Genomic DNA, 12,454 nt, shown 5'->3' with positions numbered 1-12,454 from the left:
AGGCCACTCATCTTTGCTTTGGAAATCTGACTTCTTTTGCGTTCTTACTGGGTGACTTTGGGCAAGTTACTTAATCTCTCTGATCCTCAGGGTTTGTTGTTTGTTTTTGTTTTCATTTTCTGTAAAATAGGGATAGTAATAGGACCTACCTCATAAGGCTATTGTGGGATTAAATGAGAAACTACTTGTAAAGCACTAAAAAGAGTGCCTGAGTTAGCTGTTATTATCTGAGTTTCAGGGAGGAAGCCGCGCTCCCCTGGGGCAAGGAGGTGGAGACAGCAGTCATTAAAAGACTGAGACCAAGTAGAGAGGTGAGAACAGCACTGTACCCCTCCTTGCTAGCCCTTAACAGGTTTGTGATCTATTTTTAATTAAAAAAAAAAAAAAATCTGTTTCCTCACAGCGGTGAGCAGGTCAGATGCAGAAAAGAAGCTGCTGAGAAAGCCCCAAGTAAAATCCATTGGGCCTTATGAGAAAGTGTGGTTGGCCAAGCTCAGCCAAGAGCTGGCTCCAGAAACTACCTCTGGACCCCACTGCCCCCTGGGGGTGGCCTCTGGAATGAGGTCTACAGGAGTGAAAGGTCAGACCCTGGGTGGGTGGGCGGGGCCTGAGTGGGCTCCTCCCTCTAGAGGAAGCAGGGGCCTTTCCCCTTTGGGGCTGTGGCTCTGGGACCACTTCCTCCTTCTTACTCTGAAGCTGGGAGCAGGCCTCCTGAGCCCTCTGGAGCACATTCCAGGATGCCTTAGACCATCTGTGACCCCGGGTGGGGGTGGCTGAGGGTGCCGTTGGAGGCCACCTTCTCTGCTTCAGGGGTAGTTGAGGACCACCCTGGAGGTCTACAGAATGGAGCAAGAGAGTAAGGAGAAGCTGGCATCTGTGTCCAGTCTGGTGACTGTGTTTGAAAACAGCAGGTATGGGGTGGAGGGGGGTGGGAAGGGTCGCCAGGGCGGACTGGTGGCCTCCCTCTAGCTCCTTTGCCCACCCTGGGCCCCCCTCTGCCCACTGCCAGGCCCTGGAGCACATGTTCTGCCAGTCTTCAGGCTGAGGATCAGGGCCAGGACTGCCCTGGGGCCTCACAGCAAGCAGTTCTCTCTCTGGGCCCTTCCTGGACACCTCCTCCTGTCTGGGCAGTGCCTGGGTTTGTCACAGCAGCAGGCAGTGTCATTGGGCACCAGGAACTGGGCAGCAGTGAGAGTGTGTGTGTATATTTTTTAATGTTTATTTACTTATTTTGAGACAGAGAGAGAGAGAGAGAGAGAGCACACGTGCATGCAAATGGAGTAGGGGCAGAAATAGACAGAATCCCAAGCAGCCTCTGTGCTGTGAGCACCAAGACTGACCCGGGGCTTGATCTCACGAACTGTGAGATCATGATCTGAGCCGAAACCAAGAGTCGAATGCTTATCCAACTGAGCCACCCAGGCGCCCCAAGAGTGCATATATTGATATGTTGGGGAGAGTCCAGATGTGTGTAGTTATGAGTGAGCGTGGGCGGACCAAACAGTGTTTGGGCTGCAGGACTCCACCCATTGGAAATAATAGCTAATACTTATCAAGCACTTACTCCTTATAAGTAGGACAACCATATAATTTATCATTCAACTCAGGGTACAATTAAAACTGAAAGTGGATGCCATTCAATTTTTTTGGCAGAGGGGAGAGGACAATAGGAAAAGCTGAGACTGTATCAGGCAAACCAGGATGTATCATCAGCCTACCTTTGGAGCATTTTTCTATGTGATTTTTGTTACTTATTTCATTTAATTATCTAACAGCCTCCTGAGAGTAGTTCTGTTTCTATTCCCATCTTATAGATGAGACAATGGGTGCACAGAGAGGCAAGGGGGCTTAAAAGACTTTAAGTTCATGGGTAGGGGCTTCCATTTGAAGGAAAAAAAATAAAAAACTGGGCCAGATGTGTGGAGGTCATTGGAGGCCCTGGCAGCGGTGGTGGTGATGGTGTGTGCGTCTGTGAGTGTGTCTGTGTGTGACATTAGTCTACTCTGCTGGCATTCCTTAAGCCCAGGACTGTGCGAGGGACGGTTGTAGGTCCCTCTGGAAATAGACTCTAAGACAGAAATTTGCTTCTGGGGATAGTTTTGGGAATAACACCTGTTGGGGCGAGGGATACAGCATAGGGAGAAGTTGAACTGTGTGCACTTGAAATAGAAGCCTCAGGCTGTCCCAAGTTGCTCTGAAGCTGAGATGTCCCTCAAGTCGTTCTAATTGAGGCAAAGGGATGGGTCTTTATACCTCCACATGGGCTAGTCATTGGATGTGGACTTGGCCTGAGATGAGGCAGTTGTCTTCCAGGGAGGGCAATTCCCAGTCGGCCACCATACCATCAACAACTGGGGAGAAGAGCTCCTCAGTCCTGAAGGGGGTGTGGTTGGTACAACACAGCATCACACAGGAACTGTAGCAGACACAGGAGCCGAAAGACTGATCCCTGCTGGGATGATTTTCGTCTTTGGATGCCAAGCTCATGAAATTACTATGATGCCAAGTCATAGACAATAGATATCCTGAGTGAAGCCTAGATTCTGAGTGCTGAGGGCACTCAGAGCAGACGAAGACTTCTGTGGCCTTCAAGGTGCATGTGGCATAGATGTGGACCTAGAAGGGCAATTCAGCTTCCTGAGCCAGGGACCTTACCCTGACTCTCCCAGAGTCCTTTGCCAAACACGTTCTGTTCAGCACCAAGGACAGCTCCAGGCACCGCCTTCCTGGACCCCCACCCCACCCCCTGCTCCCTTCTGTGTGGGGAGAGAGCACCACCTCACTCAACATGCCAGGCATGCTCAGTGGAGACCCTTAGCAGGTGTGTTGTGCCCAGGCCACACCAGGCAAGAGGAGGCAGCCCTCAGACCAGAATGGGGTCAGAGGAGGCCTTGTCTGCAGGGTGAGAGTCACCTCTTATCATGTGAGAGGCCCTGTGCCAACAGCCTTGGCTTTGGCTTTCTTGTGAGGTCTTCCAGCCCCTTAGCTGATGTGAAACTGAGGGGGGAAGAGGAAACAGAAGCTGGCCTGGCGCACTTGGAGGGAAATGCAAGTGCTGAAATGCAAGGGAAATGCAAAAGCTGAAACCAAATGTAGAACAGAAAGCCTGAGGCCCAGCTGTTTCCGTGGGTTGAGGAACCAGGCACTGAGGTGCCAGAGAAGGGTGGGGGAGCCCATGAGGAGCCACTGAGGACCGGGTTCCAATCCTCTCTGCCACCAGCTAGCTGAGTGACTTGGGGCAGACATGTTGACCCGCTGGACCTGTTTCTTCTCGACCCAGATGGGGAGGGGCAGTTTAGGGATCAGATGCCTGATCTGAACTCCACCTTTGCCACCCCCTCGCTGCAAGTTACTTATGCTGCAAGTTACTCTCTGTACCTCAGTTTCCTTAGCTGCAAAGCTGGGGTAATGAAAACCTGTCTCAGAGTTTTGGAGATTTTGTACCTGTCTGGTCCTCCACTGCCCAGACTATCTGTCTCATCGCAAGCCTTTTCATACTAAAGGGAATGAGCACAACCCAAACCGTGGGCTATGACTCAGTGAAGGTGGCCTCTTTTATCTAAATACTTTAGCTGGCCTGTAGACTCTGCACTCAAAGATACCCTTCAAAGGCCCATCCCGGGAGGAACAGGGAATTGCTGCCAGACTGGCTTCCCCCCACCCTCCACCCACCCACTAGAGGTGTGGAAGGCACGGCTCCCATTGCAAAGTCCCAGCTTTAGCAGTCCTGCCCTCCCTGTAGAGTGTTCCATGGCTCCCTCCTTCTCTCCTAAGATTTTAGGGCCTTTCCTGCTGCAGAGACTTAACATTAAAACAGAGACGAGGTGTACAAGTGAGGGTGACCTGGGGCCACCTAAAAAACACTATATGCAGAAAGAGGGGTTCCTCCTGGCATTTTAAACAGGGAAGTATGTAGTTTCCCAGAAAACAAAACAAGTCTACGCTGACTCATTTTGAAAACTGGAGTTCCCTCCAAGAAGATGTTGGAAAGGAAGTGGATGTTTTACTTAGCAAACTCCCCCTGAGTGCCAGGCACTCAGGGGCCTCTTCACACCTGTGATGTGCATTGATCACTCCTAAATCCCTGACCAGGGAAGTGCTAGTCTTCTTCCTACTTTGCAGACAGGAAACTCTCAGATCTGTTCTGTTCATTTCAGGACTCCAGGAGCAGCAATCGGAGTCTCCAAACTGGAGGCTGAACGTCACCTACCCGGGTACAGCCTTACCCCGTCTTCAGAACCATGGAAGGAGTCCCACGTTGGGGAGAGCCTGGGGTCTGAGCCCAGGACAGTCAGCAGGAGGTACCTGAACTCCCTGAAGAACAAGCTGTCCAGTGGAGCCTGGAGGAAATCTTGCCAGCCCGAGATCCACCCTGGGCCAGGGACGCAGGTGCCTGAGGGCTGGAGCAGATGTGGGGAGCTGGGGGACGCCTCCACGGACCTCCCTGCAAATTCTCTCCCAGCCAAACCAGCACTTCTCCAAGCAGGGGTCTTATGTCAGCAGAAATCAGTTGAAAGCTAGATTCTACTCCCTTAACAGCCTTTGATGACATGCCTACAGTTCACCCCATTGTTCCATTGTTTCACATTCCCTTCACTGTAGGAGTTTTTTAGGCAAAGACATTGAAACTCAGATGGCTTAGGGGTGCCTGGGTGGCTCAGTCAGATGAGCATCCAATTCTTGACTTTGGCTCAGGTCATGTCCCAGCGTCGTGGGATCGAGCCCTGCATCGGGCTCCAAGCTGAGCATAGTAGAGCCTGCTTAAGATTCTCTCTCTCTCTACCCCCCTCCCAACTCTCTGTCTCTAAAAGAAAAAAACAACCCCATAAAACTCAGACAGCTTAAAAACTTGTCCAAGGCCACACAGCTTGTGTGAACTTGGCATCCTTCCCTGGAGTGGCCTCAGTTTCCCCACCACAAGAGGCAATAAGCCCAAACTAGAGAGAGAGATTAGTGCTGATCCTACCCTTAGACTGATCCTGGACAGGTCACCTCCCTTTTCTGCATTTCAGCTTCCTTGTCTGTGGAGTTCAAGGGCTAGGCTGCGTGGTACTGTGTCCCCCGGAGCCAGACTGCCAGTGATCACACCCCAGCTCTTCTGCTTCCTGGGTGACCTTGGGCAAAGCACTGTAGCTTCTTTGTGCCTGTTTCCTCATTTATAAAATGGGAATGGCGGTCACAGTAGTATGTTGCAGTTACCAGTTGCTGCAGAACAAGCACCCCAAAATGTGGTGGCCGAATACGATTTATTACTTCTCACAGTTTTGTGGATTGACCAGAACGTATGGATGGTTTTTCTATTGGTCTCACTTGGGGTTTGTCTTAGGTTGGGCCGACAAAATACCACAGACTGGGTGACTTAAGAGAAATATATTTCCTTGCGATTCTGGAGACCGGAAGTCCCAAACCAAGGTGCCGGCAGGGTTGGTTTCTGGCAAAGCCTCTCGCCTTGGCTTATAGACGGCCATCTTCTCACTGTGTCCTCATGCACATAGTCTCCTAGTGTCTGTCCCTCCTCTTATAAGGACACCTAATCCAATTGGATTAGGACCTCACCCTTATGACTTTATTTAACCATGATTATCTCCTCAAAGGCCTTATCTCCAAATACAGTCATATTAGCAGTTATGGCTTCAACATATGGATTTAGGGAGGGGAGCACAATTCAGTCCATAAGAGGGTCTCTCACATAGCTGTGGTCTGATGGTGGCCGGGGCTGGAATGCCCAAGATAGCTCAACTCTCAAGCCTGGTGCCTGGGCAGGGACAGTGGAAGGCTGGATTCAGCTGCGGTGCTGGCATTGCTGGGCCTTTGGCTCTATGTAGTCTCTGAGCCTCAACGTGGCCTCTCTATCAGCCAGACCTCCAGAAGTAGTGGTTCATGGCTCCCAAGAAGCTTCCAGACCTCTTAAGCCTTAGACCCAGAACTGGCACAACCTCACTCCTGCCCCATCCTTTGTTAAAGCGATCCCAGCGCCGACCCAGATGCATTGTGGGAGGCCATGAGTGTCGGGAGGTGGGCGCTCACTGGGGCATCTTTGGAGACTACATTGGGGTCTCCATCAGAGGAGACCAGAAACTGTGTCTCTCCTTCTCCTCCTGTTCAACCCCCCGCCCCTGGCCTCCCCTCCCCCACAGATGCCAGAGGAAAAGAGAATCGTCCAGGAATTACTGGAGACAGAGAAGGCCTATGTGGCACGCCTCCATCTGCTAGACCAGGTCAGTGGCCAGAATACCACCTCATCCTGCCCTGAGCCCCAGCACCCAGGTCTCCTCACCCCGCCCCTGCTCTGCCTTCTGTACAGCTCACCAGAGCTGAGAGCTAGGGCCTGGGATTTGATTCTAGGGCGTTCAGTTCCCGTTGGCCGAAGTTAGGGCAGAAATCAGGAAGTAGCATTAATGCCACTTGCCATTTCACCCCCAGCGCTGGGGCTGGCCTCACGTGTAGCAGAGTGCACACATCCTTCCAGTCCCCATGCCTCATCTGTCACCCCAATGCTCGACACCCTCACCGTTATTATCCCTTCACCCTTTATTTATTTAAAAAAAATTTTTTTTTAATGTTTATTTATTTTTGAGACAGAGAGAGACACAGCATGAGCAGGGAAGGGGCAGAGAGAGAGGGAGACACGGAATGTGAAGCAGGCTTGAGGCTCTGAGCTGTCAGCACACAGCCCGACACGGGGCTCGAACTCACGAACTGTGAGATCATGACCTGAGCCGAAGTCGGACGCTTAACCGACTGAGCCACCCAGGCGCCCCCCTTCACCCTTTCTTAAGAGGGTTAAATATTTGGAAATCAGGAGGAGGATCTTTTTTTTTTTTTTTTTTTTACTTTTTTTAAACTTATGGGGAGTGGTAGAAAGAGCGGGGAGGAGAAAGGATCCCAGGCAGGCTCCGTGCTATCAGCGCAGAGCTGGATGTGGGGCTCAAGCTCACAAACCGTGAGACCGTGACCTCAGCCGAAGTCAAGAGTCAGACGCTCGACTGACTGAGCCACCCAGGCGCCCCAGGAGCAGGATCTTTAGCGTGGCGAAGTTCAAGACCTTGGCAGATGCAAGATGGACCCATCTCTGACACTCACCAGCTGCCAGCCTCTCTGACCAAGTGTGTCTGAGTCTGGAGGCCTTCATTTGCCCTTCTGTAAAATGGCCAGAATACAACCCTCCCTATCTCTTCCTGAGGTTGTTTCGAGGATGATGGGAGACAGAAGAAGTGAAAGCATTCAGTAACCTAGGCGGGGGGGGGGGGCCCTAAAGCCCCTGGGCTGTGCTTGTCTCCCCCTGGGCTGCTGTGTGGGTGGCTCTTCTCTGCCACAGGCCCAGTGACCGCAGTGGTGGTTCCAGGTGTTCTTCCAGGAGCTGCTGAGGGAGGCCCGCAGCAGCAAGGCCTTCCCTGAGGACGTGGTGAGGCTCATCTTCTCCAACATCTCCTCCATCTACCAGTTCCACGCGCAGTTCTTCCTCCCGGAGCTGCAGCGGCGGCTGGATGACTGGTGAGGTCCCCCACGGAGCCCTGAGGCCCCCTGACCGCTGCCCCAGCCAGGTCAGCATGCAGCCCCCGGGGCACGAGGTTTGGCCTTGCTGCGTGGCCATGGCAGTCTCCTCCTCTGGGCTCGGTCTGTGTCTGTCCTCAGAGTAAGGGGCTTGGACAGATGAGTGCTGAGGGGCTGTGTGTATGTGTGTGTGTGTGTTCTGGGGAAGGGGATAGATAGGTCCTTGCTAGGCTGAGTGACTTAGGAGGCAGTGGAAATAGCCCTCGCTGACTGAGGGCTTCCTACATGCCCGGCATTGGGCTTCACACCTATTAATGTTACTATTACTCCTCTAATTTGCAAATCAGCCCGCTACGTGATCATGGTTATGCAAGAAACTGTCTTCGTTTTCAGAGGTGACCACTGTAGTGTTTGGTGATGAAATTACTCACTGTATACATTTTGCCGAAGCAATGCCATGACGTCCGGCATGTCTTTTAAAATTCTTCAGCAGAGGGGTGCCTGGGTGGCTCAGTCGGTTAAGCGGCCGATTTCAGCTCAGGTCACGATCTCGCGGTCCGTGAGTTCGAGCCCCGCGTTGGGCTCTGGGCTGATGGCTCAGAGCCTGGAGCCTGCTTCCGATTCTGTGTCTCCCTCTCTCTCTGCCCCTGCCCCATTCATGCTCTGTCTCTCTCTGTCTCAAAAATAAATAAAACGTTTAAAAAAAATTTAAAAAAAAATAAAATTCTTCAACAGAGAGGAATGTCCATAACTGTTAAATCCAGTGATGGATACATAGGGGTTCATTATTATGTTCTTTTTAGTTTATGGTTGCTTGACGTTTTTTTTCACAATAAAATGTTGGTTTGTGTGTGGTGGGGTTTTTTTTATTTTAATTTTTTTTAATGTTTATTTTATTTTTGAGAGGGAGAGAGAGAGAGACCCAGAATCCGAAGCAGGCTCTAGTCTCTGAGCTGTCAGCACAGAGCCCGATGCGGGGCCCAAATCCACAAACCGCAAGATCATGACCTGAGCCGAAGTCAGACGCTTAACCTGTTGAGCCACCCAGGAGCCCCTGTGGCGTTTTTTTGTTTTGTTTTGTTTTTAAAGACAACCCTATGCCTAGCATCATTCCCATTTTTTTCCAGTGGGAAAAGGAAGGGACAGTGAGGGTAGGTGGCCTGTCCGAGAACACACAGTTAGAGTAAATGGAACAGTTAGGAATCAAACTCAGGGAGGCCAGCTCCAGATCGCGGCCCCTCACTGCTCTGCTGTAACAGTCCCTGGGCTGACCTTCGGGCCTTACCACAGGATGACCCTGGATCCGTTCTTATCTCCTGAGCCTCAATTTCCTCATCTCTAAGATGGACCAGTGACCATCTCTTGCAAAGTTAAATGAGATGAGACATGTGGCATGTTTTGAGCAGTGCTTAGCCTGTGGCCCTCGCTGCTGTCACGTCGGAGGCCTTGAGTGGTTACTGGATACGTGTTGTGGGCCCAACACTATGCTGGGTCTTTGGGGTGGAAGAGAATAGCATCTGCCCTCCAGGGCTCAAGGTCTAAGGGAGGTTGGACCGTACACGTTTGGGCGAATGCCTACACCCAGAGGTGCAGTGGAAGGACTGTTACGAGGAGTTCAGAGAGCCTGGCCTAACCTGACCCTGCCTGAAGTCAAGAGAGGAGGTCCTCAGGCTGAAGGCAGTACCTAGGTGGCCCTCTTGCAGGACAGCCACCCCCCGCATCGGCGACGTGATCCAGAAACTGGCCCCGTTCCTGAAGATGTACAGTGAGTATGTCAAGAACTTTGAGCGAGCCGCCGAGCTTCTGGCCACCTGGACCGACAAGTCTGCACCCTTCCAGGAGGTGATCACCCGCATCCAGGTGAGGTTGGGTGAGGGGTGGGACAGAGCCTGCATTGCCACCCCCAGTGTGCACTGGCTCAGTCTCCCTGAGTGACTCTGGCCACCTCCAGGCTCAGCTGTTTGCACACGCTCCAGCATCAGCCTGCCCTGCCCACGCCCGTGGCCCTTGGGGTAGCCTGTCCCCCCCCCCTCCTCCGTTCTCGCCTCCACTCTTCCTCTCCCCATCTCTTCCCCAAGAGCAGCGAGGCCTCCGGCAGCCTGACTCTGCAGCACCACATGCTGGAACCTGTGCAGAGAATCCCACGCTACGAGCTGCTGCTCAAGGAATACATCCAGAAGCTGCCAGCCCAAGCCCCAGACCGGGCAGATGCTCAGAGTGAGGACACCCCTCCCCCCCAGAAATCCAGGGAGCTGGGGAGGCCTGAGCGACTCCCATTTATTTATTGAACACCTGCTAACATGCTTGGAATGACTATCAGCTATCAGGCACTTCTTAGACATTATCTCTACCATTAACCTTTTTTTGGTAGACATCAGCCCAAGAGAGATCAAGTGACTTGCCCAAGGTCACACAGCCAGGAAGGGGCAAGGGTGGCATTTTTTTTAAATTTTTTTAATGTTTTTTATTTATTTTTGAGACAGAGAGAGAAAGAGCACAAGCAGGGGTGGGGCAGAGAGAGAGAGCAAGACACAGAATCCAAAGCAGGCTCCAGGCTCCAAGCCATCAGCACAGAGCCCAACGCGGGGCCCAAACCCACAAACCGTGAGATCATGACCTGAGCCAAAGTTGGACGCTCAACCGACTGAGTCACCCAGGCGCCCCCAGGGGTGGCATCTGAAGCTATGCCTGTATTATGCCAAAACCCATGGTCTTTCCAAAGCACCCTCTGGGTCTGGCTTGGTTTGGCCAGCAATGAGAGTCACAGACGCCTAAGCCCTGTCTTCAGTGGCGTCCACTCTCTCCACTCTGGGTGGGAAATGGGCCCCATGATCCAAACATCTCATGTGCCAGGCTACACAGTCAAGGCTGCTCCTATGGTTACTCATGGCAGCCCCCCTAGGCCACTTTGTTAAGCCTCAAGGACTTCCTGCCTCAGCCCCCAGCCCCAAATTTTCAGGAGATAACGCTGGCCCTGCGTCCCCCTTCAGAAGCGCTCGACATGATCTTCTCAGCCGCTCAGCACTCCAACTCAGCCATCACTGAGATGGTGAGCTGCCGGCCCTCATGGGCGGGGGTGGGCGTGGGGCCCTGTACCGCAGGCCTCCGCAGGGGCCCTGTACCTCCTCCCTGCAGCTCTCAGCCTCCCCCAGCCCACCCAGGTCTCTATCTGCTCATCCCCTGATCCTACCCCATGACACCTGGCCCGCTGCTGTCCTCCCCTTCACATCCCATCCCTGTGCACACAAGGCAAACCTTCCAGAAGCAGGTGGGCCCTGCCCGGCTTTGGCTGAGGGTGCACCCCCTGTCCCAGGAGCGGCTACAGGACCTGTGGGAAGTGTACCAGCGCCTGGGGCTCGAGGACGACATAGTAGACCCCTCCAACACGTTGCTCCGTGAAGGCCCTGTCCTCAAGATCTCCTTTCGCCGCAGCGACCCCATGGAGCGCTACCTTTTCTTGGTAGGGAATGCTGGGGGGCCCATCCCGCATGGGGAGGGAAGTCCGGGGACCACACTGCCCCAGGTCCTGCCTGCCTGGTGTCTACCTGGCACCTCAGGAGAAACAGGGAAGAGCCCGCCTCTCTGTCCTTCCCTGATTTGGCATCCAGGTGATTTGGGACAGGTCACTTGCTGCCTCTAGGCCTCAGGGATTTCCGACTGAGGGGTTTCCCAGACAGGCCCTGGGAAGCAACAGAGTCAGATTTTGAACCCAGACTGTTTGGCTCCCAACTCTGAGGTATTAATCTGTGCTCTAGGGAATGCATAGCAGGAAGGAATTAGGTTACTGTTAAGAACTGCCCAGATTTGCACTGAAGAAGCCAGGGGGTCTCCTGGAAATCTGGAAACTGGTCCTGCCCGGAGGTCTGGAGGAGGGAGCCATAACCTCTCATGAGCCGTCACCACCCTGAGCCCCGATTAGAAAGTCCTTGTGAGTTTGATGCCCACAGATATGGCGGCCCTTCAGTGACAGTCCTAGGTGGATTAGGGGCCAGACCACCCCTTCATCATCACACCTGTGACTCCCGTGAGTAGCCCAGAGTGTGGCGAGAGGAGAGGGAGACGCAGTGGTGCCCCGCCCACCCCCAGGGAAGCCCTGCCCTACCACCCTTCCTGCCCCGCCACTGCGCACGCGCTCACCGTTTGTGTCTCCTGCAGTTCAACAACATGCTGCTGTACTGTGTGCCCAAGGTCATCCAGGTGGGCGCCCACTTCCAGGTGAGGACCCGCATCGACGTGGCCGGGATGAAGGTGAGTGAGAGGCACCCCAACCACCGTCAGGCTTCATCCCAGAGGTGGATTGAGTATGGGGAATAGCAGGAGGGACCACGCTGCGTTCTCAACCCAGGAACCCTAATCTGGTAGGTCCTGGGCCACCGTGGAGGTGGAAAAGTTTGGGGTTGGAGGTCTCCCCTGTGGGCTCCCGTAGGCCTGGCCCACTCTTTGGGGCAGTGCCCCCCACCCCGTCCTGGCCTCGCTCTGCTTTCCCTACCCTCTACAACAGTGCTTTGAAAACTTTAATACATGCATGAGTCCCCCTGGGAGTGTTGTTAAAATGCAGGTCCGGATTTAGTAGGTCCGGGGCGGGGCCCAAGATTCGGCATCACCCCCGGGTGATGCTTCTGCTGCACGTCCGCAGGCCAGATTTGGAGTTGTAAGGGTCTACACTGTCAGCTCAGCTGCTGGATCGTGTCATGTCCCCATCCAGAGGTGGCCACAAATGAGCGAGGAGGGCAGCCCATAACAGTGCCCCATGGATTGGGCGCTGCATCATCCCATCAGATTCTCCTGGGATCCCTGCAGTGTAGGGACTGTTATTTTCCCTTGCAATTTTGATTTTTCCTTTTAAAAATCACACTTTTGTTACTTAAAAATATAGATAACACACATTCCAGGGGCCCCCGGGTGGCTCAGTTGGTTAAGTGCCAGACTCCGTGTCGGGCTCAGCGCTGGGCATGGAGCC

General features: G+C 53.3%; 1 protein-coding gene across 3 annotated transcripts in view; it reads left to right on the top strand.

Annotated features, from left to right (window-relative positions):
* The first annotated feature begins 665 nt into the window (after positions 1–665).
* The window catches only part of FGD2 (FYVE, RhoGEF and PH domain containing 2), a 29,012-nt gene continuing 17,223 nt past the window's right edge, over positions 666–12,454 (top strand). For 2 of the 3 annotated variants that reach the window (XM_053905077.1, XM_053905075.1), the window contains exons 1-9: positions 667–911; positions 4,158–4,389; positions 6,138–6,218; positions 7,346–7,494; positions 9,198–9,354; positions 9,573–9,711; positions 10,485–10,543; positions 10,808–10,954; positions 11,650–11,742. In XM_053905077.1, coding sequence (XP_053761052.1) covers positions 844–911; positions 4,158–4,389; positions 6,138–6,218; positions 7,346–7,494; positions 9,198–9,354; positions 9,573–9,711; positions 10,485–10,543; positions 10,808–10,954; positions 11,650–11,742 — 1,125 coding nt within the window. In that variant the 5' untranslated portion in view covers positions 667–843. Of the gene's footprint in view, positions 912–4,157; positions 4,390–6,137; positions 6,219–7,345; positions 7,495–9,197; positions 9,355–9,572; positions 9,712–10,484; positions 10,544–10,807; positions 10,955–11,649; positions 11,743–12,454 lie in introns of all 3 variants that reach the window. The other variant, XM_053905076.1, reaches the window with a different exon arrangement.

The sequence above is a fragment of the Panthera pardus genome, unplaced genomic scaffold (assembly GCF_024362965.1).
Source record: "Panthera pardus isolate Hobbes unplaced genomic scaffold, ASM2436296v1 HiC_scaffold_17, whole genome shotgun sequence".
Lineage (NCBI taxonomy): Eukaryota > Metazoa > Chordata > Mammalia > Carnivora > Felidae > Panthera > Panthera pardus.
Note: the sequence above shows the minus strand (reverse complement) of the source record. Positions and strands in the feature narration are given on the sequence as shown.